The 27,099-nt window shown below is 29.3% G+C and overlaps 2 protein-coding genes and 1 pseudogene across 5 annotated transcripts; 2 read left to right on the top strand and 1 right to left on the bottom strand.

Annotated features, from left to right (window-relative positions):
• The first annotated feature begins 8,402 nt into the window (after positions 1 to 8,402).
• Positions 8,403 to 10,797, top strand: LOC149055106 (heat shock protein 70 A1 pseudogene; annotated as a pseudogene).
• Positions 10,798 to 11,182: 385 nt separating this feature from the next.
• LOC107163678 (deoxynucleoside kinase-like) lies at positions 11,183 to 16,463 on the top strand. Of its 4 annotated transcripts, none has more exons than XM_089229706.1 (6): positions 11,183 to 11,397; positions 11,484 to 11,612; positions 12,095 to 12,221; positions 12,371 to 12,549; positions 14,200 to 14,318; positions 15,873 to 16,463. In XM_089229706.1, exons 3-6 carry the CDS (start codon positions 12,105 to 12,107, stop codon positions 16,124 to 16,126), a joined length of 669 nt encoding a protein of 222 aa, XP_089085832.1. In that variant the 5' UTR covers positions 11,183 to 11,397; positions 11,484 to 11,612; positions 12,095 to 12,104; the 3' UTR covers positions 16,127 to 16,463. The 4 variants fall into 4 exon arrangements, with proteins under 4 accessions (XP_089085832.1, XP_015366700.1, XP_015366701.1 ...); XM_015511215.2 differs by having other exon boundaries at positions 11,184 to 11,397; positions 11,484 to 11,621; XM_015511214.2 differs by having other exon boundaries at positions 11,183 to 11,612.
• Positions 16,356 to 26,067, bottom strand: LOC107163677 (uncharacterized). Its single transcript, XM_015511213.2, has 7 exons — positions 25,735 to 26,067; positions 22,351 to 22,520; positions 17,585 to 17,863; positions 17,431 to 17,506; positions 17,256 to 17,315; positions 16,821 to 16,939; positions 16,356 to 16,764 (listed from the first exon to the last, which is right to left on the bottom strand). Exons 1-7 carry the CDS (start codon positions 25,780 to 25,782, stop codon positions 16,479 to 16,481), a joined length of 1,038 nt encoding a protein of 345 aa, XP_015366699.2. The 5' UTR covers positions 25,783 to 26,067; the 3' UTR covers positions 16,356 to 16,478.
• Between the last annotated feature and the right edge of the window lie 1,032 nt (positions 26,068 to 27,099).

Here is a 27,099-nt window from a genome sequence, read left to right as displayed (position 1 = left end):
AGAATCGTTTTACCTATACAATGATACCTATCATTGCATTCAAATCTAACCTACCCTAGTCAGAGGTCCACCCCACCACCTAATGTACAACAGAGCGATACCCACTTTCCCGCTTTTTTTTTACAATAATTTTATTCATCTCATATAGCCAAGGATAGTCTCCAATGACTGAGTAAATTACAAATGTTCTTTCTAAATATATATAATATAAAAAGATTTAATTTAATATTAATAATGATTATGTAAATACTAGGTAATGAGTAATGAGTACAGGGCTGGAATTTTGATGCGAAGCCATCTGTTTTAATTGTATTTTAATATGCCAAATTAATATTTATGTCACTAATAAAAATATAATCATTTTGATCGATCTAATAACCTACGGGGTTAAGAAAATAATGTTACGTCAAAATTTGAAAGGGATGGGTAAAAAGTTTTAAAAGAGTTTAAAATTTTAAATCAAACACAAACCAACATATAATTTTTTTACTTTATATTTTATTCATCTCATATAGTCAAGGATAGTTTCCAATGAATGAGTAAATTACAAATGTTCTTTCTAAATATGTATATTATAAAAATATTTAATTTTTTAATTATGTAGATTTTTAACTATTTTTAATAAAGACTTTTTTTTTATCATTGATCTTTATAGCTTCGGCGACATGGGCAATTAGCTTTATACATAATTTACATTATTCTATTACTTATTAATTACAATAATAAGGGCTGTTGACTATATTTATACTACTTAAATGTATTTATCTATTTTGGTTGTCCTGAGGAATGACAGAATAATAAATACTTATATTATTTTGAATTATAACAATTTATAATAATAATAATAATTTAGTGCACAATATTTTTGGTTAATCACGTGAGCATGCAATATATATTAGTTTCCTATTGGAAAAACATAGATTTTCCAACTCCATAGTGGACATTCTTTATCCTGTTTATTTATTTCTTTATACTATTCAGCACACAGGAAAATGAGGGCGTAACGAAAACCGTTGATGTCTACAAAGGCACAGGTCGGAGATCCCTTCCACGTCACTTTAAGATAAAAGTTAGACGGGACGGTATTCAATACATGAGAAAATGAGGGGGGCAGCCAAAACCACGAATTTCCAACTCCAAAAATGCCGAATAAAAAATAAAACTGTATACAATATTCATAACTTCAGTTAAATGGTTCACTACACTTACACTTCACTTAATTTACATAGATGCCCCTTAGATCACAACTAAAGAATACTGAATACTGACGAACACGTCGTACCAAACTTCGTCTTTTTTTTATCTTTATTGAAGATTGATATTTCTACTTTCTAGAACGAAGCATTAGCGAACATTTTATTCGACGTCACTCTCTATTCTCGAACATTGTGGAATTTTCTAGAATATTCTATAACTTTCTTTTTCACGATTATTGCAATAAAAAAATATTGAAGATCTATGATCGAGAAAAAACCTATCCTATCTTTTAAGTTAGACCAAATTACATACAGTGTAAAAAATTTCATCAAGATCAGAAGATCGGTCCAGTAGTTTTCTGAGTTCATCCCGCCATCCCGGACAAATATTGTGACACGGGATTTTTCTATATAAGAAAAGAGATTGATTGGACATTATCATAGTTACAGAATTGTACGATTAGGCAGTTAGTAAAATAACATCATAATAATATATGTTGTTATTATTTATCTTCTACGAATTTTGTGTACATCAGTATTCAGTCATCGTGTACTCGACGTGCATGCCATACCAAACTGATGACCACGGAAATGACCATATACGGGCATATGTAGAATGTAGGCCATGTAGGGGGGACTAGGGATCCTGTAAAAGAGACGGGGCTGCTGATAAACGTTCGTCAGATGAGTAATAATAATATGGCAGGCGTCTAGAATAACATTCAGTTGAGCAAACACACGAAGAAGAATATTTTGCTAGTTATCATACTCAATCATCAGTATAGGCAGTAGGCACTAATAATATTTTTGACTTTTGGGACTTGTGTCCGTTTTCGTATAAATCTACACTTATTCCATTCGTGATTAAATAAATAATAAAAACACAACTTCAATTTATAATCGTTATTCTTATTAAAGCAAATTCAAATCCAAAATATTTATATATATATACCTACTAATCTGATTGTGCACTCATAATTACAAATATAACGGTACCCGAAATATTTTATTTAAATTTACAATTTTTTAGATTCTGAATTAAGTGATTTGTATTGATGTGTGTTTTTTTTTCTTTTTTTTATGTTTGTTTTTGTGTCTGTGTTCAGCATAACTAGTCGAAATAATGCTTCAATTTCAAACTTTGGGGGTGGTTTCCGATGTAAAAGTGAATATCCTTGGTGCATTATAGAGGTCAAAAGTAAACATTTTCCAACAGTTTTCAAAAAAATCGATTCTTTTATATCATAGGCGTGCGCAGGGGGTATGCAGGGTATGCAGCTGCATACCCTGAAGTTCTGTGAGAGGTGAACATCGACTCTGGAAGATTGAAACATCCAGTTATCAGTTATCAACTACCAAGTATTTGCGAAATACATACTTCTTGTATTATGTAATGGTATTCATTACAATATTTTTTTAATTAAACAGTAGGTTTTTTCAATATTTGTGAATTGTGTATAGGTACATATTATCAGAATTTTACGAGCTTAAAATAACTTTCAGGGCGTGTTCAAAAACTGTCCTTAATCTTCTTGGTCTAAACGCAGCTATTGTCAGCCTTCTGCATATCCTGAAAAAGAGGCCTGTGCACGCCTATGTTTTATATGGTTGTAATTCAAAAAATAATCACTGTAAATACTTGAAATTTTCACCAAATGTTTATGTTAGTGTTATCTAGATACAGTTTAATTTTCAAAAAATTTGACTTTTTTTGAGTTATTTATAGACCACTGAAATTTTAAATTTTTTTGAGAATTTTTTTTTGAAGTGTCAGTAAAAAAATGTTGTACGACCAAAAAAACTTGAAAATTTAATACAAGGTTCCTTATGAGTTGTTCTTATTGTAGCTAAAAAAAATTAAAAATCGTAAGTCATAATTTTTTTTAATAAGCGTTTATAGTTCAAAATTTTACGAAATCTGTCGAAAATTTGGAAGTTGAAAAATCATAAAATTGTTTGCGTTTATAAATAAGAATTAAAAATACAACACTAAGTCGTCCATAAGTTTTCCTTCAAGTAGCTATAGAGAAAACTCGAAGCATCATTATAGGAAAATTTTTAAGTGCGTTTGAATTTTAAATTTTTACGGAATAGCGTAACGATAACAATTTATCCTCAAACCAGGTATATGTATATCTATGATAATATTAGGTATTATGAATTATGATAACTACATGATAACTACACTAATTGATTAACCATGCCTTATGAAAAATGCGTCTTAATTGAAAAAAAAAATATTTGTTTCAAAATAGAATATAATATGACAATATTTAAATATAATATATCCTAGACTGACAAATCATCTCCGTTAAGAATCGTATTTCGTATACAATGATACCTATCATTGCATTCAAATTTAATCACATCCATTACAGTATAACCTACTGTACAGCAGAGCGACATCCACGACTTACCTGCTTTTTTTTTTGGATCACTGATAAAAAGAAAATACACAGTATTATAGCACCTATCATAAGTCGCCGTTCGGTACACTATAAGCATGTGAATAACTATTGCAATGCTGGCAGTTTTCATACTAATATAAGATCAACAAATGTGTTTAGCACTTTTGCATTTACCCACATATTTAATTATGATTGTTATTTTAAGTTACATGCAGTGGCTAGTGGCGCACCCAAGCCCCGGTTTTAGGGTCCATTTTTTTTCATTAAATTATACATTATTATATATATATATATATATATATATATATATATATAATATAAATATTATTAAGTCCCCCCCCAAACAAAAATTCTGGGTGCACGCCTGGTTACATGACACCCTTACAAAATAAAATAGTCGTTAATTTTGAAAAACGCATGTGTAGCACGTAGGTATACGTAATAATATGTAATACGTATACACCTAACAAATTAATAAAATAAATATTGTAGAACAAAAATTAAAAATATTGCATAATAAAGCATATTATATTGATGTTGATTGATTATTTTTGTATATTTTTAATTATCTCAGATAATTTAATGAGAATATTTGTTGGTTTTAAAAAGAATATTAAATATTGGCATCGTATTTTTGATTTTTAAAGAGAATATGAATTACGGAAAAAAATCCCCAGCATATTTTATGTATACGATAGGTATACTAGAAATAAAATTAATATTATATAGGTATTATTTTAAAATTGTTATTTTATCCTATATTATGTGTTTAAAAAATGCATGCATGTAGTATATAGATATGCTTATATTACCTAGTCAGCCACGAACTTATAATAATAATAATTAAATGTAAATTAAAATTAATGTGATTATAAGATCATTTATCTACGAGCTACGATGATTATAGGATGCGTGGTATCTACTGTCTATACTACCTTATACCGGAACTGAAACAAATAACAATTAATTGGTCAGTTGGGAATACATCTTGATTGCGTTTATTTTGAGTATACTGTTGAAAATGCCGAAAGTTTAACCATCGTGGCATACATTTTCTAAACATAATATAGTATAGTATAATTAAGGTGACCAGATATAAAAATCCAAAAAAAAAGTACATTTTAAAACTTAGGTCCTCCTCTATCATAATTAACCGATGTGTGTACTTTTCTACCCATTTTGTCCATACCATATAGCTATTAACTATTAGCGGCCATGGGTCATCTCTATTTATATAATTTGTTTTTTTATCTGATTACTCTATTATTTTTTTCCTATAATCAACAATTAAAACGTATTATTTGAAATTATGTCAACTAATTTGGTGTGTGTCTAAGATGAAAATATTTTAAATTTAAGATTTTTTAAGTAAACCTAAACTAAAGTATAAATTATTTTTTAAAGGTAAAAATACCAAGTGTAAAATTTTCAAAGATTATCTTCAATTATGTTAGTTATTTGGTATGTCCATTGTTGTAAATATCTAAACGGTGGTAATACTCAAAATATAAAAACAGTAAAAACTCATAAACACGTATTAGCTTATATTTTTTTTTTAAAAAGAGTACAATTTCATGTACTTAACACTATTGTTAAGGACACTAGGACACACATCAAAAAAAGAGTACTGTCCTGCGAAGAAGAGTACGTCTGGTCACCATAAGTATAATACATGTAACAACTAACATATATATATGTATATATATTTATTAATATTGTTTTTTTTAGGGTATAAGACCATTTTTATAAAATAACATAATGTACAATATTACAATTTATAAAATAATATGCTACTGGGGATTTTTTTTTCCTAATGCGCGGATTATTTTTGCGGGGATTTATTTTCCAACTACCAGGGGATATGGACGATACCCATTTCCACCAAAAGTGTACCTTCCCTTTTCCACCAATACCTGTTTTCACCAAAAGGTTATCTCTCCCTTCTCCACCAATATCTGTTTCCACCAAATAAAATTATTTACCACGTTTTTACAAAAAAAAAAAAATTGTATATAGGTACTACTATATTCTACGATTGAAAAAAAATATCAACCAACTATATATACCTATATATAATATATAATATTATATATATAATATATAATATTATACTATATATAACTATATATAGGTATAAGTAGATACAATATATACATAACTAAATACACTAATATACAATTTTTTTCAATCCAACATTAGTATTTTAAATAAACTTATTAGGTGCTGTATTAAAGATTTCAATATAACGTAGTATACAAATTATTTTTGTAAATTAACCGTGGTTTAATTATTGGTAGATCTCATTTGGTGGTAACGGATATTGGTGGAAAAGGGAAAAATACACCTTTGGTGGAAACGGGTCGGTATTGGTGGAAATGGGAAGGTCTACTTTTGGTGGAAACGTGTAACGCCCGGGGATATATATCCGGTATGTAAAGTTATCAAGAAAATAAAAGATGAAAAATTCAAGAACTAATGAAATCTTTAAAATTATTTTTTAACTCAAAGATAAAATAATTAACATGAATTACATGAATTGAGTTCTTTAGTTTTTAGAGTTTCCGCCATCAATATTTCATTAATTTAAATTATATAACATTACCATAAGAAATTTACAAAATAATTATATATAACTACAGCTTAAATAAAAATTTTAATAATTATTTTATTAGTATATGATATTATTTTGATTTATTTCTTCTTATTCGTTAATTCAAACTATCTTCTCATTAACCTTAAAATCTTAATTGGGTTCAATTAATTACATGAAATATATTAAATCTTATAAATATCATTTTATACATATAACTTTTTAATTCTCAATAATAATAATTTATTTTTATTCACACTTAAGAATATTCTGGCCTAACTAAATCACCCTACTATTTGAGTTTGGGCATAAGGATAAGCGCTACTGTTTAATTAATTATATTAAATAAATAATAAAATTATAATGTTGGGCCTCAAAAACCCGAATGCTTTTTATTCCTATACATGTTCCTTACCTGCCTAAAAATTATAATCAAAAACATAAACACAAATATAGAGACGTTTGAAAGTGACTGGAGAGAAACACATAATGAAAAAAAAACAATAAACATGGAACATGTAGAAAATTCTAGAATGTTCTTTAACACATCTATTGTATCTTAGAAGTTAGAACAACAGTTGTATCATATAACATATTCATAAATACGGTCCTAACTACCGTGGTAGCGGTATAGTGTTGGGCAGCGCAGCGGTAACGGGTGTGCTCATAGGCGGCATCTAGGGGTGGCTCGAGGATGCAGTTGCACCCACGACAATTTTTCTTGGGGGGCATAAGTATAATTTTGCACCCACATACAGATAATCACAACAGTAAAAATATTTTAATTATTTTATTGTTAACAATAATTATATTGATATAATGTAATTTTGAAAATAAAAAATCACTATGGATCATTTCAATATTTTATATCTGATTACTCAATTAATTGTACGGACTAAAATCTTAGTCCGTGATTAAATGTTAAAATAATAATAATAATATATTTACAAAATAAAAAGTTGTTTTTTAATAATATTTTTACATATTCATCATTCATGTACATATTTGAAATACAGAGCCCCAATTAATAGTTATTAATAAAGAAATTTTTTTAACTACATTTGTTGTAGCAATAGTTATATATTAGGAGGTACTGGGTGGCAACTTCCCTATGGATTTGTGAATGTTTTTACTATAAACGTTTGCACCCATATAAGTTTCTACCAAGTGCCGCCTATGGGTGTGCTAATGAAGTTTTATTTCGTAATTGTATGTATCTATTTTATATATTTATGAATAATAGTAATTTTTAATTCTAAAAAGAATATATTTACATTTTTCATATTTTTATGTGTTTAGAGTAGGCATGTAGTCCTAAAGTTATTTGTGAGTATGCTACATATGTGGCAGCTTTTGTCATTAACCAGGCCCGTATAGCCACGGTCGGAAAGGGCGTTGCCATCACCTTAAAAATATTAGACAGACATTGTTTTATATATAACGCCCCCCCCCCCCCTAAAGCTTGCTTTGCCCCATCAGAAAATTTGGTCTGGCTACGGCCTGCATCAACCCCTCCACCTCCACCACCTTTCAATAATATAAATTAATAACATATAATTAGTTATTATTTTATTAAGTTGATTTAAAATTATAATAACCTTAACAATGTAATTACATAATATTATTATAAAGTATATTTATTTATCTAATATATAATATAATACTTCTGTCAGCTAGTTTAAAACAATTTTTGTGAAGTGGGTATAGGTACGCATGTTTTTAACTTAAAACCTAACCTCCACTACATCCCTGGTTTAGAGCATAATTTGTAAAACAAGTTTAACACAACACATATTTCAGTTATTTATATATAGTACTATATAAAATCTGAGCCCTGCCTAAGACCCACCCATATATACATATATATGTATGTATTATTTATATTTGTAATAGAATCTAAATGTATAATTATCGTTTAAAAATTATTCATTCGATTATTATCGTGTGGATGTGAGCACTATATTGAAGTTACGAGATTTTTCGAGAGAAAATTCTCGAATGTTCGGTGATCATTGTTGCATTATATTTATATGGAAGACGTATAGTGAAAACTGAAAACAATATTATTACCGAGCGGCACAATCACTAGAAATGGTGGGCCGGAGCGGTAGGGGGACGGCGCATCGGTAACGGGTGTGCTCGCGAAACACATCGAACATTCTAGAACGTTCGGTGGCGTTCGGTCGACTATATAAACGCTAAACGCGCGCCACACTGCAACAGTTTGAATTCGAAGCGGTAACAGTGCGATTCATTGTACGACATACAACGAACCTACACAATCTTTTGCGATTTTTAGTGTTATTTACCAGTGCGATTTTAATTCGTATATTCGATTATTGCGGTACTATTTTACTTCACTTGTACTGTACTTTCATTATTTTGAAACGTAAATACTACCTAACGTTTGATCTTCGTAATTCTTTATCGTAATCATTGTGCGTGTGACAAAAGTTTGACAACTTAATTGGCGAAATGGCGAAAAGAACAGCGATTGGTATCGACCTGGGTACCACCTATTCTTGTGTGGGTATCTGGCAACACGGAAAAGTTGAGGTAATCGCCAACGATCAAGGAAATAGGACCACGCCGAGTTATGTGGCGTTCACCGACACCGAACGGTTGATCGGCGACGCTGCCAAGAACCAGGTGGCGATGAACCCTGTGAATACGGTGTTCGACGCCAAACGGTTGATCGGCCGTCGATTTGACGACGAAAAGACGCAAGCGGACATCAAACACTGGCCGTTCAAAGTGGTAAACGATTACGGTAAGCCCAAGATTCAAGTTGAATTCAAGGGAGAACGGAAGGTATTCGCTCCGGAAGAAATCAGTTCGATGGTGCTGACGAAAATGAAGGAGACCGCCGAAGCGTATTTGGGCCGTTCCGTGACGGACGCCGTGATCACGGTGCCGGCGTATTTCAACGATTCGCAGAGACAAGCGACCAAGGACGCGGGCGCCATAGCCGGCCTGAACGTGATGCGAATAATCAACGAACCGACGGCTGCGGCTTTGGCTTACGGTCTTGACAAGAACCTGAAAGGTGAGAGGAACGTGTTGATATTCGACCTGGGTGGCGGCACGTTCGATGTGTCCGTTCTGCAGATCGACGAGGGTTCGATATTCGAAGTGAAGTCAACGGCGGGTGACACCCACTTGGGCGGCGAAGACTTTGACAGCCGACTGGTGTCTCATTTGGCCGAAGAGTTCAAGAGGAAATTCAAAAAGGACGTTCACAAGAATCCCAGAGCGTTGAGACGGTTGAGGACAGCAGCAGAACGGGCCAAGAGGACCCTGTCGTCTAGTTCGGAGGCCACAATAGAGATCGATGCTCTGATGGAAGGCGTCGATTTCTACACGCGAGTGTCCCGAGCGCGTTTCGAGGAGCTGTGCGCAGATCTGTTCAGATCGACGTTGCAGCCGGTTGAGAAGGCATTGGCGGACGCCAAGTTGGACAAAGGAGACATACACGACATAGTGCTGGTGGGCGGTTCGACGAGGATCCCGAAGATCCAGAGTCTACTGCAAAACTATTTCTGCGGCAAACCGCTCAACCTGTCAATCAACCCGGACGAGGCAGTTGCTTACGGCGCCGCGGTACAGGCGGCCATACTCGGCGGTGACACGAGTTCTGCGATTCAAGACGTGTTGCTCGTGGACGTCACTCCGCTGTCGCTGGGCATCGAGACGGCGGGCGGCGTGATGACCAAGATCGTCGAACGCAATTCCACCATTCCGTGTAAACAAACCCAAACGTTCACCACGTACGCGGACAACCAACCGGCCGTCACCATCCAGGTGTTTGAAGGAGAAAGGGCCATGACCAAAGACAACAACCTGTTGGGAACTTTCGACCTGACTGGCATACCTCCGGCACCAAGAGGTACGCCCAAGATTGAGGTGACTTTCGATATGGATGCCAACGGTATATTGAACGTGTCGGCCAAGGATAACAGCTCTGGTCGTTCTAAGAATATCGTCATCAAGAACGACAAGGGCCGCCTGTCTCAGGCCGAAATCGATCGTATGCTCAGCGAGGCCGAACGGTACAAAGAAGAGGACGAACGACAAAAACTCAAGATCGCGGCCAAGAATCAGTTGGAGAGCTACGTGTTTAGTGTTAAACAAGCGTTGGACGAGGCAGGTGACAAGCTGACCGAGTCCGAAAAGAACACGGGCAAGCGGGAATGTGACGCGGTCATCCAGTGGTTGGACAACAATCAGTTGGCAGACAAAGAAGAGTACGAGCACAAACTAAAGGAGATCCAAAAGAGCTGCTCGGCGCTAATGATGAAAATACACGGAGCGGGACAAGCCGGCGGCGGCAACGCGCCTCATCCCGGCTCCAATGGTTTCCCTGGATCCCGTCCCGGAGGACCTACCATCGAAGAAGTCGACTAATTCTTTTAAAAATGTGATTCTATGTTATTTGTTTTGTAAATATTTTGTATATACTGCTGTGTAAAACATTCCATTCTGTGATTTTTTTAATGTATATAAGATGTATATAGATATAGAGTATCAAGTTATGACTGATTTTTCTATTGTATTATTATTTAATTAAGTTTTAGCAAAATAAATAATATTAGCTGCCGTACAATTCTCAGTTTTTATTTTTCCCGAACAATAACTACCAATTGTTGATTATTTACGTTTCAGTAAAAGCTTTCTGTATAATGAGTTTCAAACGTCCTACTCATTGTATGGAGGTAACACATACAGATTGTAATTTGTAATATAAATCTAAATATTTTTAAAGTTTCATTAATTATTGAAAACAAAGCAGGGTAATTAAAGCACTCTGAGAGCGGATATTTTTTTAAATTGATGAATAAAAAAACTAATTTACAGGTTTGCCAAAGTTTCTACCTATAGTACTGTTCTATCGTTCTATGCGATAGAGACGCATTTTAGCTGTCGTTATTTTTCCCGCTTTTTTTTATCAGCATAACATCTATCAACAATGACAACTATAAACGCAATAATGCATATTATGCATAATATACAACTGTTCTGAGATATTTTTATAAACCCTAGTTTTATGATATTGTCTCTTGCAAGTGGTCGTTTCACATTCGGATTGTAGACCATAGTATAGTATTTAACACCAAATACTTTAATTTATAGTATTTGTTTAAACTTGACTGAATTAACATCAGTATTTTGTTTGACCGATGGTTACTGTGTAACAAAATAGCAAGTTAGTGACAAAGAAGAAATTCGCTCAGAGTTTCTACACGTTTACACGAAGCACTCTGAACGTCTGAACATTTTTTTGTTTCCTAGTCTGAAGTTTGCGCGTTGGCGAAGTTTGTCTTAATTTTGAAAATTTTTTACTTGTGCAGTCCGCAATAAGTGCACTTATACTGGCTCTCAAGGACTATTTTATTGTTACTGCTACGTAGATATTACTAGGTATATAAAGTAAGTGATTTTTTTCAAAAACTTTGGTTTATATTACTTATAAATACCTATTAATTGCTGTTTAAGCTGTTATTTTTAATTGGTAGCATATTTTTATTTTTTTTTTGAAAGAATATAACAATAATGTTTTGATAAGGTTTTAATTTAAGTACAATGATTGCAATTCAATTTTCATTCGTTATGAAATAAATAAAACATGTTTATGAAATTTTTTAATGCTTTGATATTAATTACTTACCAACTAAAGTCAACTATGCTATCATTATCATATTATAGTACACTACTCATTCAAATCTTTAAATTTTACATTAGTCGCTGTTGAAATTTTAATATTGTATTTTAGTCCACTAGGATTAACCTATTCATTAGTGATTTGACAATTAGATAGAACCTATTAAGTGAAACTACATTTTTTGTTTTCATATATTCTAAATATTTAGGTAAATTATTATATTTGTTTTTTTTGTTTTTAGTTTTTGTAACATGAAAAAGCAGATAATTAAAAAACCTTTCCGTGTAGCTGTTGAGGGAAATGTTGGGTCTGGAAAATCAACATTGATAAAGTATTTTGAAAAGTTTAAAGATGTCGAAACAAATCCTGTGAGTGCAATTTTGTTATTAATTAGTTATTATTGATGATCATTGATAACAATAAGTATACTATTAATAATTCAATAATTATAATATGCAATAATATATTTTTATGTAATTAAAAATGTTTATTACATTTTAATTTATATATTATATAGGAACCAATAGAAACATGGCGAGATTTAAATGGTCATAACTTGCTTCAACTAACATACTCAGATCCTCAAAGATGGAATTTTGCTTTTCAACATAATGTACAATTAAGCCGTTTGAATTTACAGTCCAAAACTACAAATAAGGACGTACAAATGTTTGAACGTTCATTACAAAATAATAGGTAATGTTAATTGAAAACAGCTATATAACAGCACAGATTTGTGTGCATTAAAAATATCTTAAAATTAGATAGCTCTCACCTGGTAATGATCCTGTAGAAACTGTACATTTTTTACTAACACATTTTTATTTAATAGACAAATGGTCATCCAACTGGAAAATCAAGATTAATCCTGACAAATCAATGTATGTCCCATTTACACTAAACAAGTCCATACCCCTTCCCTTCTATTTTCAAGGAATACTAATCCAAATATTCCCAGAAGTAAAATACCTTGGCGTCCTAATTGATAGAAGATTGATTTGGGGTCCTCACATCAAGTCAAAAAGAAAAATTCTCAATAGTTGACTCCACTTACTTCGCCCAATTCTGAAATCAAAATTACTCTTCATCACAAAAATAATCATCTACAAATCCTTATTACGGCCTATCTGGGCTTATACAATCCAAATCTGTGGATGCTCTAAACCATCTCAAATACGTACTCTACAATCCTTCCAATCTATCATTCTCCGCAGTATCTCTTCTGCACCTTGGTACATATCACATTCCACACTTCAAAATGACTTCAAAATAGAAACAGTAAATCAAATAGCCACAAAAAATTATAAAAAATTCCACTCTAAATTACAGTCTCATTTTAACCCTTTGATCGCTGAACTTGCTTCCATCTCACTTCCTAGTAATTCCCCACGCCGTCTAAAGAGAAAATTGTGTCATGACTTATTAAGAGGATGCTACACCCACATACGTTGTCTTCATCTTACAAACGCATAACATAGCAAATTGTATGCTCAGCAGAACATATATAGTTCCGTTAGTATAAAATTTTGAGTAAATTGACCTCTTACAAAAATTAAAGGTAACATTATTATCGAGGCCATCTCGTAGGCTTCTTATTATATTTTAATTTTAAAGTGAGTTATGTGTATTTTAAAATTGTAAATTGTTTGTATATCTTAAAATACACATAACTCGCTTTAAAATTAAAATATAATAAAAAGCCTACGTTATGACCTCTAGAATAATGTTAATTTTAATTTTTTAAGAGTTCAATTTACTCTAAATTATAAACTAACGGAGCTAAACGTGATCTGCTGAGCATAAAATTTGCCATGTTACGCACTTGTAAGACGGAGACAACATATGCGGGCTCTTAAATGATTGATGGTTCATACCATTTAATTTTTTTTTAGTATTAATTAAGGCATCCCTAGTTTGAATAGCTATCTAAGCCTACAGATATATACAAATTTTTAGTTTTTTTTTTTTTAACAATTTTTCTTTCATACATAATTGCAATATAATAATTAAATATTGAATATTAAGTAGTATGTTTAAGCTAGTAATTTTCTGGCATGATGCATTCGTTATTGTGGTAATTAGTGGTAAATGTCATTAAATTACGGTAACCTAACCTGGTCGTGGAGACTTCCTTTCTTGACAAATTTTTGTAGGGCTTTCGTGTAAGTTATTTTTGAACAGCACCATTTGAGTTTGTAAGTGATTGAAAGAATCTGTTTGCTATATGGTTAATTTAACTTGTTAAGTTCCATCATAATTGAATTGAATATATATTTAAAAATTGTTTTATTTAAAGAAGAATTTTTCTTTATTCATTAAAATAATACAATATTTTATTTTTTTTAGATATTGTTTTGTGGAGATGGCTCATGACAAAGGATTATTATCTAGTCCTGAATATGGAGTTATGTGCCAATGGTATGAATACATCGAAACAAATGTGGACATTGGATTAGATCTAATTGGTAGGAATCATACAGTACTAATTATTCCTATACTAAAACAATTATATATAAACTATTCAGTTATTATTGGTTCTTAAAATCCATTGAAAATTATATCTATAGTAAGTTAATATAGGCGCAGTTTTATATTTCACACAATATTCACTGTTTTATTTTCAAAAAATGTATCTTTGCATTAACAAATTTGGTAATTTAACTTCAATAAATAAGTTAAGTTAATAAAAAAAAATTCATCGAAAAGGTTTTAAAATAAGTGAAAATCACTTGTACCTATAGTAGGTAATATATCTATGAACAATAAATATATATATATATATATATTAATATGATGTATATAATTTAAAAACTGTTGTAGGGCTCTATCATTTTATAGGTAACTCTAATTAATATTTATATTTTACTCTAGAGTCTGGGTTGATTTAAATTTTAGCTTAAATGTGTTTACTTTATTGTTTAATCTTTACAATTCAAAAACAAATAACTCAAACATTCATAAATGAGGTTTAAAAAAAACTAGTAACCATATTTTTTACTTATAACTTTTAAATATTACAAATATTATATCTGTATATATAATATAATATAAAAATTTATTTATTTATATATAAGATTTGTACTTACTGCTGGTCTATTCAAAGTATTAATTAAATTTCAACCATAGAGTCATTTCAAAATTTTGATCTGCCATTGAACCTCTTATTTTGTCCTCCAGTACTAAAGAGCCGATCAACGTGTATTTGTTATAAAATGGTCTCAATTCATGATAATCGACAATCATAAAAATTATAAAATAAGATAATAATAAATATTATGTAATAATAATATTAATAATTAATGAGTACCTAAAAAGCCTGGTATTATTAAATGTGACTTCGTAGCTATTGATATATCTTATATAATATGATCATACGGGTGACTAAATGTCACATTGTTACAATGTTATCTCTATATTATTATTTATTATTTTATTAGTACATATTTAATTAATATAACATATTAGTTCTTATTTGTAAAAAAATTACAAAATATCTTCTTTTTTTTCCAACAATATTTTCTTATATTCTAAGAATTTTAAATCAACCAACTGTTATAGACTTAAATACATTCTAAATAAAACTAAAATTCAAAATTAACTTAATTGATAATATTAAAAAGTAGAAGTCGATTTTAAGTTAACAGAGATATAAATGAGTTAAGTTAAAGTTAAGTTAATTAAAACTGTGAATTAGTAAGTTAAAATTAACTTATTAACTTGTTGCTGTATGTAAACACACTGTGGTTAATCTTATTCAAGAGAGTATATGTATAGTCTCTAGGGAGGCTTAAACCAATATAGTTTTGTTTTTCTGACCAATTAATTTATTTTATTATCATTATATTATATTAATTATTATGAATTATGAACCATAATATTGTATTTAATAAATTATTCATTCAAATAATGTTCAACTAAATATGAAAATTTTAATGTTTTTTGTGATTGGTTGAAGTTTATTTATTATTTTTTTTGCAGTCTAAATTTAAGATGGTTAATGATGATTTTTAATGTTTCAGTCTATCTAAGAAGTTTACCAGACATTGTGTATACAAGAATGCAACGTCGCAATCGTCCAGAAGAGCGCACTGTTAAACTTGATTATTTGGTAGATTTACATGAATATTATGAAAAATGGCTAATGGAGAAATATTATAAACTCCCGTGTTCATTATTGGTGATAGATGTCAACAAAGATTTATCTGAAAATCAGCTTGTAGATATATATAAAACTTATGAGGATAAAATATTAGGAAAAATACCAGTTTTATAATGTTATAACTTATAAGTTACTATTGTAAGTGATATCATCTGTCAGCCAAATAAATCTTTTACAAATTAATGCATAAGTTATTATTTTAAATTTTTAATAGGTTTGATTTATACTTATTTGTAACATATAAATTAAAAAAAAAACATTTTAACCCTTAAACATTAAACATTGTTACCTTAACTTTATTTTAGATTACATTTTCAAATCTCAACATTGAATATGTTACGTGTTAATTATATCAACCATGTATTTAATAAAGAGTACATAAAATATTTACATTATTATAAAATTTCATTATATCGTTATACAGATTAAAATATACTTTATTTGTTGTGTATGTATCTTAACCTTATTAATTTTTCTTGTTAATTACATCTTTGTTTCTTTTCAAAGTTTCTGATTGATTCTGATACAACCTTCGACTATCTAACTCTCCACTCAGTCCACCTTTTCTTGTTAATAGATCTGGATTTATACTATACATGCACTCACAACAGGACGGCAATTTAAAACTTTCATAATATATTTCTTTAGAATCTTTAATGGCAACTAATTTTTTATAGATATATTTTTGTACACAAGTTGTTGTGTATCCAATTGGTAAAAGATCATTAAATTTGCACGTGGTTCCAGCATTTCTACAGAAATAATTTGATTAATTCAAATTCTTGTACATTCTTATGTTAATACTTACATACATTTCTCCACTCGAATTCCTTGTTTAAAACTGGTATTATCATTACTTGGATCTTGTATAATATAACGCCATTCATTGTTTTTTGTTATACCTGCTTCCGGAAATATTACATCTTCCTAGAAAATATTTTTTTATTTAATAAAAATTATATAATAATAATATTTAATACATGGAGTCTATTGTGTTATGATGATAGTCTAGGATATACCAAGGGCTCCAAACATAAAATTTTAACTGATTGACCTCATTAATTCATAACATATACCAAACAAAGTGATCTACATGTATTGTAAATATTTATTTTAATTTCCAATTCATGTCCATAAACTCAGTATACTTATATATTTAACATTCCTATTACACAACTGGGTGTATTTATAAAATAACAAAAATATATCTTATGGTATACTAATTTCATTGAGTGGTACTTACTTTTGATTCACAGAATGGTTGAAGGTTACTATTAGATAATCTTGTCTCCAAATCATTTATCTAAAGAAAAAATTCATTTGTATATCTAACAGATAGGTATCATTATTTGGAGCAATATTATTACACTAAATAGTAAAGGTATAGTATTCAGAAATAAAATATTAAGGTTACATACTTCATTTACAGTATCTGTTCCAAAATAAGAAGTTGACATATATTTGCTAGTTCTAAAAAGATTGAATAATTCATGTCTAATAATGAAAAAATAAAACAATTTGAGTAGATTAGTTTTTTAGTATTTTTAAAAAATGATTTGATTTGGTGCTTACCTTGGATAATTATCAACTTTGATGCAAAAGCTTTCGTTCTGTGAACATTTTTCGATTATCTGTGGTTCCGGCACAAATTTGTTGGCTGATTGCAATCTTTCATTTATTGAATTTGGAAAAACAATTGGTGAAGGTTTTGTTTGAGGTAATTTTAAACCGGTGCTGAGTTGCTTATTGGTATTATTGGTTGTATTTTCATTTTTAAATAACGATTTTGTCAAGTTTGATAGTGGTAAATCTCTTACATTTATATTTTTAATATTAATAACAGATTCATATCTAAAAATAAAACAGTTATAAAAAGCAATGAATTTAAAAATAAAATTTAGATTTAATACATATTTTAATCAGAGGGTCTTAATGGTAAAGTAAGTACTAAAGTTATTATATTTGTTTTATATTTATTTTATTTATTCATGTTTAATAAATCTATTTAAAAAAAAAAAAAAAAATTATAATGAAATTAAACTGTGAAATTTAATATTTACGTATTGATGGCATGAATAATATAATATTATATAATATTATCTAGATTCTGAACTTAATTCATCATGATTTATTTTAAAAAGGTAGGTAAGTGTACTGTAGATGTAAATTAATCTACCCATAATATTTTGGGAAGTTTTATTTTTAAAATATTCTGAAACAAAAAACAAATTGAAAAACTTTTCATATGTTTGTATCCATAAGGTATACAAAATATGAAAATAAAATGTTAAGTTCTCGCTCCTCTCTTTTACCTGCCCGCCTTGAGGAAAAAATGATGTAGATAAAATTATTATATAAATACCTAATATAAATTTGAATTTAGTGCATAACCCAGGATTTATTTTCGGGGGGAGAGACTTAAGCTCAAAAGCTCACCACCCCGGATACGGCACTGTTATAATTCATTTTTCACAGCTTAGCGATCATTCACGTGTTCATTTTCACTCTTCGTTTGTCAATTGAAACATAATTTAATGTCAGTGCTCACTCACATAATAAATATTATACAAAGCATCCATAAGCATGCTCGCCCCATAAAATCCCTTAAATAATAAATTTATTAAAATTCAAATTTTTAATGGTAACTACCTACCTACTATAAATAATAAGTATTAGGCCCACACTCCATTATATATATATACGAGTATCGGAGTATATATATATATGCGTTCATGTATAATGGTGTATTGAAAGTGTTTGTAATGTATTTATTAATAACTAGATAGGTAGGTACCTACAATCTATTAACAATTTATAATTTTTTTAAATCCAAGTGTATACGGTACTAGGCAGTGAGTAATAAGTAAAATAAGACTAGAGTTTTTAATAACTCATTAACTTAAGCAACTTCTCAATCAAATTTTGATTTAAATACATAGGAGAAGCTAAATAATAAATATTATCTTCTACTGCTAATTATTCTGCCCCTGCGGAAGTTGTATGTATATAGTAGTTGTCCTAACTAGGGTTAAACGGCAAGCTCAAATAGGCGGTGATGTGGTACACAAAGAAAATAGTTAGGTAAGAAAATAAAATATTTAGCATTATATATAGCATAATATCACTTTTCACAATAATTATTGATTATTATGTTTCTAAAGGACTTTCTTTAACTCATAGGTAACCATGTAAGTAACTTTAAAGAGTGGTTTTTAAGTGGTTTGAAAATTTGGAAATTTGAAAATTTTACAGGTACAGGAAGTAGTTTGAAAACACTGACGCGTCCAGACGGAGCAGCTTTTGCCGAGCGGCCGTGCCGCGCGGGATGAGTGTGAATACATAAATACATTTTCCGCGGCTTTTTTTGATGCCGCACGGCATAATTTCCGATCGGCCTAGCAGGCGGTCTACATCAAAGGAAAGCCGCGCGGCTTGTGCCGCTCGCCCATGCCGCGTGTGTGTGGACGTATTTTCGGCAAAGCCGCGCGGAATCAGTACTCATTTTTTAAGTATTTAAATTATTGTCTACTGGAAAATAATCGGGAAATAAATGCCGCACCGTGTGGACGCGGCAAAAGCTGCTCCGTCTGGACGCGCTTTATGCACACTGTGTAATATAAAATATAAATTATTTATGAATGATTCACCTGTTGATAAATACAAACAATAAAACTTTCAAAAATGTTTAATTCATATACTTCCATTTTATTAATTTTGGTCGTTTAATAATAGTTACGCGTATATTTATATCTTCCTTTTCCGTACAAGATAGGTAGGGTAGGTACCATATATGTAGTAGAAGACTAACTACTGTATTCACTTATCAGCTATCGTTATATATTGTTATAGAAACGCAGAACAACGTGTCAACGTACAGAATATTTTCTACATCGTGATGTCTTTAACCCTTATGGCCTATGGGTATATATATTTGCAAGTATATAATGTTATAATATTATTCGGCTAATATCAACATTATTCAAATGTTAACTTAGTATACAAAGTGTACATCATACATTCTCTAAGGTGATTGGAATACGTATATAAAACAAATATATATAAGTTATTTATTGTATTATTGAACACGTATAATAATTTATATGTCTGTAGCCTGTAGGCTAAAAACATGTGTTGTTGAAGCCTTAATAAATTTAAAAAAATAATTATTTTAATGGTTTATAATATTCACTCAAACAGTCTTAAATTGTATTTTACTAATTTTAAATTGTCATCTTTATTTTGTTAGTTTTCTATAGCTTTGGCCATGCTAGTAGGTAGGTATTTAATGCACCGCTGAATAAAAAATTGATCAACCCCCCCAATAGTTCCGTGAATCCTCAGCATGAGTTTTGGCGTGTCGCTGATCACTGCAGGGGGGCCGCAGACCAACGTTTAAGAACCACTGATATAATATAATGTATATTATATAATGAGTAGGTACAATACACTAATTAAAAAAATTGTTATTTAGAAATCAACGGCAAATTTATATAATCAGAAACGTATGGTACCGGCTGATAGCTGATAGGTCATCAATGTCATAATTAGAAATTATATTGGCTGCCGTATACTCTAATTCACTAGTAATAGCTACACAGTATAGAAATTCAAGGAATTTATTAACATATTATACGAATCTATACTTGTAATAACTAAGTACTTAACTATTTGGTATTGATAAGTTAATTTTTTCAATGTATTTCTAAAAATATTTTCTAATTTCTATTTATTTATTTTTTTTTTTAATCATGATTAAATAAATTATCTATTTCATAGATTTTAGTTTTTATTAATTAATAATAATTAGCAAACGCATAATAAGTTTGAAAATAGAGGATATTTTTAGGTTATAAGTTATAAATTTATAATGTACAGATCTCTGTAGTTCCTTAATAGGAAATAAATGAATTTTTTAGATTCTTATTTATAACAAATTTAAAAAAATTTTAAAGTTAAAACTTTCTCTGCTGTACCTACAGAAGATTTCGAGTATTTATCTTGGCATTATTGAGTACACCTACCTATCTGGGAAATTTGCTCTGACAGAAGGTTTAAATTAAATTTGTATCTTTTCAATGTGAAATTGAATACGAAAAAATGATTCTCTGTTAAGGGGTGGGTGGATCAGCATATTTTTCTAAGGATAGTTAGATATACATAGTTGACTACTACATAACTTAATACACAAATTATTATCATAAATTATTAGTATTTTCTTAATTCGATATGGGTATAGGTTAAACCATTGACCATTAACTAAATAAGAATTCTTGAGTATAAAAAAAATAAATAATAAATTTAGCACAATAAATAACTTAAAATTAGTCTAAACATTTTTAACATTTCATACATACAGACAATAATAATATAAACATTAGGTATGTCACCACGTTGGTACGTATTAATGAAAAGTTTGAAGTATCTACGATTATTTTTTCCATTTAACAACACTAAATAACTAAAACCTTTTAATATCTTCCTGATAATTATTTAATTCTTCAAATCGTTTTTAGAAAATCGTAATTTTTTAAAAATTAAATTTTGAACTATCACTATGTAATGTACTATTCTGTAATTTGTAATTTGTTTTATATATATTTATATGCTATCCGTTAACTTGCTGCAAGTTCCAACTATAATAAATTAATATAACTATACTTTTCACATATTTTTATCTTAAAATGATTGATAATCTATATAAATTATACAACATCTTACAATCGTGGTATTTTAATTAAAAAACTTTAATCAACATCGAAAGTCTTGACATATATTACTTGTAGCCTTTAACAAGATATAATCCTCCTAAGTTTTCTGAACACAAAAATTATATCATCGACCTGCCGACCTCCAGTTAAGGTATATAGCTAGTAAAAATTCTAGAGACCACAATACATTTTAAAGATTGAAACAAATTATTTTGATAAAATTTATTTTATCCTATGTATTATTATTTTTCAAACAATTAGGTATGTACAAATGTATTCTAGATTAACTAGATAACTACTAAGGTCGTATAAATGTATACTATTGAATAATAATATAATATAAATTAAATATTATATCATTAATTATTTTTTAGAATCCGATACAAAATAGTAAGTATAGGTACCATTAAATTTTTAATGTATATGTTGTGATATACATAGGTACCATTATGCTTTTATAGTATAAACAATAATGGTATACCTACGTCTAAATCGTCTGATGATATAAAGTTGCTGAATAGCTGAATACTTATTCTGAATCATTATGTCTCATGAATTTGGGCCCCTTTTATAGTTTTATTATATTGAGAATAAAACCTATATAGGTATAGGAAATATCGATTAACCTACTTTTGATCCTCCTTAAAACTTGATATCGTGCTGGCTGTAGTTACAGTAGTATCTTGATCAAAAAAACTTGTTCTTGTCGGCCTATTCCTTGCAGAAGACCATACATACCCTTCCCAGTATGAATAATTATAGCCTTTTGTGTGTTGTGCTGTCGAATTGGGCCATTGAACCTAAAATGAAATTAATCTTTTTAACCTTTTAGTTAAGATTATTTCAATCTGTTTAATTTTAATTAATATTATATTATAACACTGGATATTGAACAATCCTGGATTTGTACTTTGTAGGGCCTCGGGATCATAAAAATTAATTAGCACTGTAAAGTGTTAATGAACACCGCTAAAGAGTTACCTAATTTATTATGAAAACAATTTTGTTTGTTGTATTGGCTACAATTTGGATATAAATATATAATTAAATATTTGATCACACGTGTGACATGGTACCATGACTCAGGATAAACTTAGGTAAATATTTGTTCCAAGAATAATTAAATTATATTTAATTAAAAATAAAATGTCTAAAAGACGTAATTATAGTTGTCCAATTTACGTTATTATGTTATATAGATACCTAGCTAGTGCTGATGCTGATTATGAATAATATTGAAGCAATTGAAAACAATTGTATTTACTCAATTTCAAATAGTAATATATTTTTTCCATCTAATCAATTTAGTAATGTAACTGTATTACTATTTAATTATAAACATTTTTTTAAGACATAAGTTTTAACAATGCAAAAAACTACTGTGGTATAATTAACACTGGATTATGTCTTCAAGAGTACCTATTAAATAATTAAAAGCCTACAATTTTTTTAAATGTATTTAAATTCTAGATTAGAAGTGGGTACTCCACATTTTACTTTATAGACTTAATAAATTAAAATTAATATATATGTAATACTATTTAGGTATAGTTTTGCATTTTTCAGTGCATAATTGTAATAACTAATGGTATTAATATTATAGGTATTTATCTCCCTATACAAGAATACCTACGATCTATTGTTTTGCTATAGGTATATATAACATCAATTCTATGAAGTAATTTCATAACAATAAATATTATCGTTAGATTCTAACAAAATAATGATAATTTAATTTAAAAAACACGAATAAAAAGTATAATCTGAGGCTCTGGCCTTATAGTTTTATAATTTAACCATTATTTTTTATCTATTTTTGAGAATATTCTCTTATTAATTTAATACATTGCGCTAATCATCAGGCGAATTATACAGTATAATAGTTGGTGAAAGTAATTAAGAGTTGAATAAAATCAATTTTGAAAAAATAGTTTGTAATGTTACTTACTACAAAATGTACATGTAACAATTTTTATTAATATCTAATTACACGCATACCTCTATATTTGATAAAAATTCTAGCATATTATGTCAGTGTCAAACACAATAGATACAGTCAGAGTTTCTAATTTAGGAACATTACATATATTAGGTAGGTATATTGCTTTTATCATTTTATTTTGACCACTTATTCAATTACATTCCAAAAATATTTATAGTAAAATACTAAAATGAGTAATGATTTATAACTTATATAATTATTACCTATTACCTAAATGCGCTAAGATTACTCATCAGGCGTTTTAATATTTTAACAATGTATATAACTATAAAATATATATGCCATATATATAATAGGCATATTAACATACGAATATCTATGGGAATTTTTTACAAACTAAATTACAACCTACTATATATACGAAAAATAAATATTTATGATGTAATTGAGTAATTAGTTACCTGCACACGTTACATATAAATATACAAATGTACCTATAATTAAATTATTACATCTTACTGAATTTTGCATTAATCTTAAAACCTTTGAATTATTTCCATGCATATTATTAACAATCTATTATAATATTATTAGGAATTCAATGTAATAGGTAGGTATGTTTATTTTTATTACCTCATATAATATTATTAATATTAGTGACTTTGGTACCTACTATTACAGAAGGTACCTATATAATATATTAATTTAAAAACTTATAGGTATAGGTACCAATAAATTATCAAATATTGCTATAGGTTAGTATATAGTATAATAGTATAGTAAGGTATAGTAAATAGTAAGTACTTACCTATCTTTCAATAATAATATAATTGTTTCAAATACCTATACCTATTGAATTTGGTAATTGATATAGGCAAGTAAATAGGTACTTATCGGGTAGGTCGTCAGTATACCTACTTCATGTATAAAATTTAAATTATTATTATTGGTTTATAATAATATATATAGGTACTTTCTAACTGTCACATAAAAAAAAAAAAATATCAAATAGTATAAATTACGAGCATAATATTAGTAGGTAGGTAATAAACAATAACCTAGGGGGTTCTCATATTATTTTAATATTTTATAGGATACCTATAATATGCGTCTATACAGTAATCATTTATTAGTATTCTATAAACATTAAAGATTAAACATACATAAAACATACACGTCATGTCTATAATTTATTCACGTTTTTGGCACCTAGTATAAATCTATGTAAGTACCTAGGTATCCATAATACCTACTATTCGATATAAGCTTGTCAAGTTAAATATTAATTTTTTCAGGTTTAAATTAGTTTTAACCACCAACAAATTACCAAGGTAAAAAGTTAGATCATGCATTTTAATACCACTCGCCAATTACATAGGTGCCCAGTGGCATACCCAGGCTCGGGCCAACTATAGCTTCATCCCCTATCATTGGTCGTGTTATTATGGTATACATTTTGCATTTTATATATAATAAAAGGCAAACTACAAACCATGATATTCTTGAAAACGATTTTGAAGAAATATTATTAATTATTTATAGAGGTTATTTATCCGGTTATTATTACTGCTACGGGATACAGTATTATAACAACGACCTAGTATGTAAGGTAACGGATATCAAATATTGTGATTTACTTTGCTTATATTTTTAATATACATATTAATATACTATATACCACTATTATACCTTAATAATTTAAACGTAGGTTTATGTAGGTATTATAATATTAGTTAACTATATTATTATTAATTTATAACAATTATGTTTGTTATACTAGATATTATACCTATCGAAATCATCATATCATAGACATAAAATAAATGACTATGTACTTAATACTTATGTATATTAATTAAATAAATATATAACACGCGTTTAAAATAACAATAATTCAATAATCCTTATACTTTTAACGGCCGTATTACTCTAAGTAGGTACCTATTTATTATTTAATCCTTAAATTAATAATATATAATATTATAAGCATTATCACACGCATTATGATACAATCGTTGAAACAATAACGAAACTAGTAAATAAGTGTTATTTGTACAAAAACATTTCATTACCGTGCTAATGAGAGCCAGTATAATCATCAGCCACGGCCATTCAATCATTTTGTCAGGGTTTTCACATCCACGTAAATTTTCATATAGTATATACTGCAGTGTAGGGGTACATATATTATATTATAAACTATAAACAGTTAAATATGTACTGAGAAGTTATGTATTCATGTTTTAAAGATTGTAACGATTGATCGATGTATACGTAAATTTTATGTTATTATTGATGCACCATGCACACGCACACAACCGGTCAGCTTGACTGCTATTTAAGCACTGCGGTTCTGCGGCACACCGTACGCGGCGTACGCACAGGCCACTGGGCGTCTGGGCAGTGGGCACTGGCGTCTGGCACGATGGCCGATTGTCGATGGAACTTGCCTCTTGTCCACTCGAGCAGTTGGGTGGTAACGACTATACCTATTACTGGTACTTTATATAATTGTGTACACTATAGCAGTTTATATTGTACCAGTTTTGCCTACCTGACGCCACTGCATGTAAATTATCAGATCGATTATTAAATATTAATTAAAAACATACATTAAAATATTATATACAGTACAAATGTATATTATATTTTACCATCGATTATACCACATTATACTGCAGTACTGTACTTCTGTATACCTAAACATCGAGTCTCTTCACTGTGTATACATAGTGTATAGTGTGTACTGTTGTAGTACCTACAAATATAATATAATGCGTATATTTATTATGACGTAGAATGTTGTTAAATGTGGTACCTATACGTGTTGTTATTAATTTACTATAGGCCCTGCGGATTGGTTACATTTAATCACACACATACGTCACAAACGTAGAAATTAGTTAGCTAATTCAAGTAGGTAGGAGGCCAATGGGTATTTATCTATTCAACATTTTATTATTCAACCAGATTCACTGACATGTAGAAAATTAGGTACAATTCATATTGCTTTCCTATTTGATGATATATAAATATAAAGGTGTACCTCACCTGCACTATCTACCTACCTACTTTCAAATAATCATCATCTAATAAATTACCGAATAGACGTTTTATTATTTTTAAGTTCGCATTACATTTAATTATTATCCTTAGGTAGCCATTGTCCGTTGTTTATTATTTTTTCTTACCTACATTGTACCTATACAATATTATATATTATATTAGATATAGTATTTACAGGTGTATATTTATGAACAAATAAAACATTCGAAACCTTGTTTCAGGTTTTCTTAAAAAAACACACACACACATTCATAGGTACAAGGATATCTGCAGGTAATCAGCTGAATATATTATCATTATAATTGAAGAACTGTTATAGAGGGGGTAAATAAGTGTTGCGAGGAAATCAGATTCATTTTTTGATGTTTACG

Source organism: Diuraphis noxia, unplaced genomic scaffold (genome assembly GCF_037042655.1).
Source record: "Diuraphis noxia isolate RWA-SAM2 unplaced genomic scaffold, SU_Dnox_SAM2 contig0005, whole genome shotgun sequence".
NCBI lineage: Eukaryota > Metazoa > Arthropoda > Insecta > Hemiptera > Aphididae > Diuraphis > Diuraphis noxia.
The sequence above is the reverse complement of the archived record's forward strand: the minus strand, read 5'-3'. Positions and strand labels throughout refer to the sequence as shown.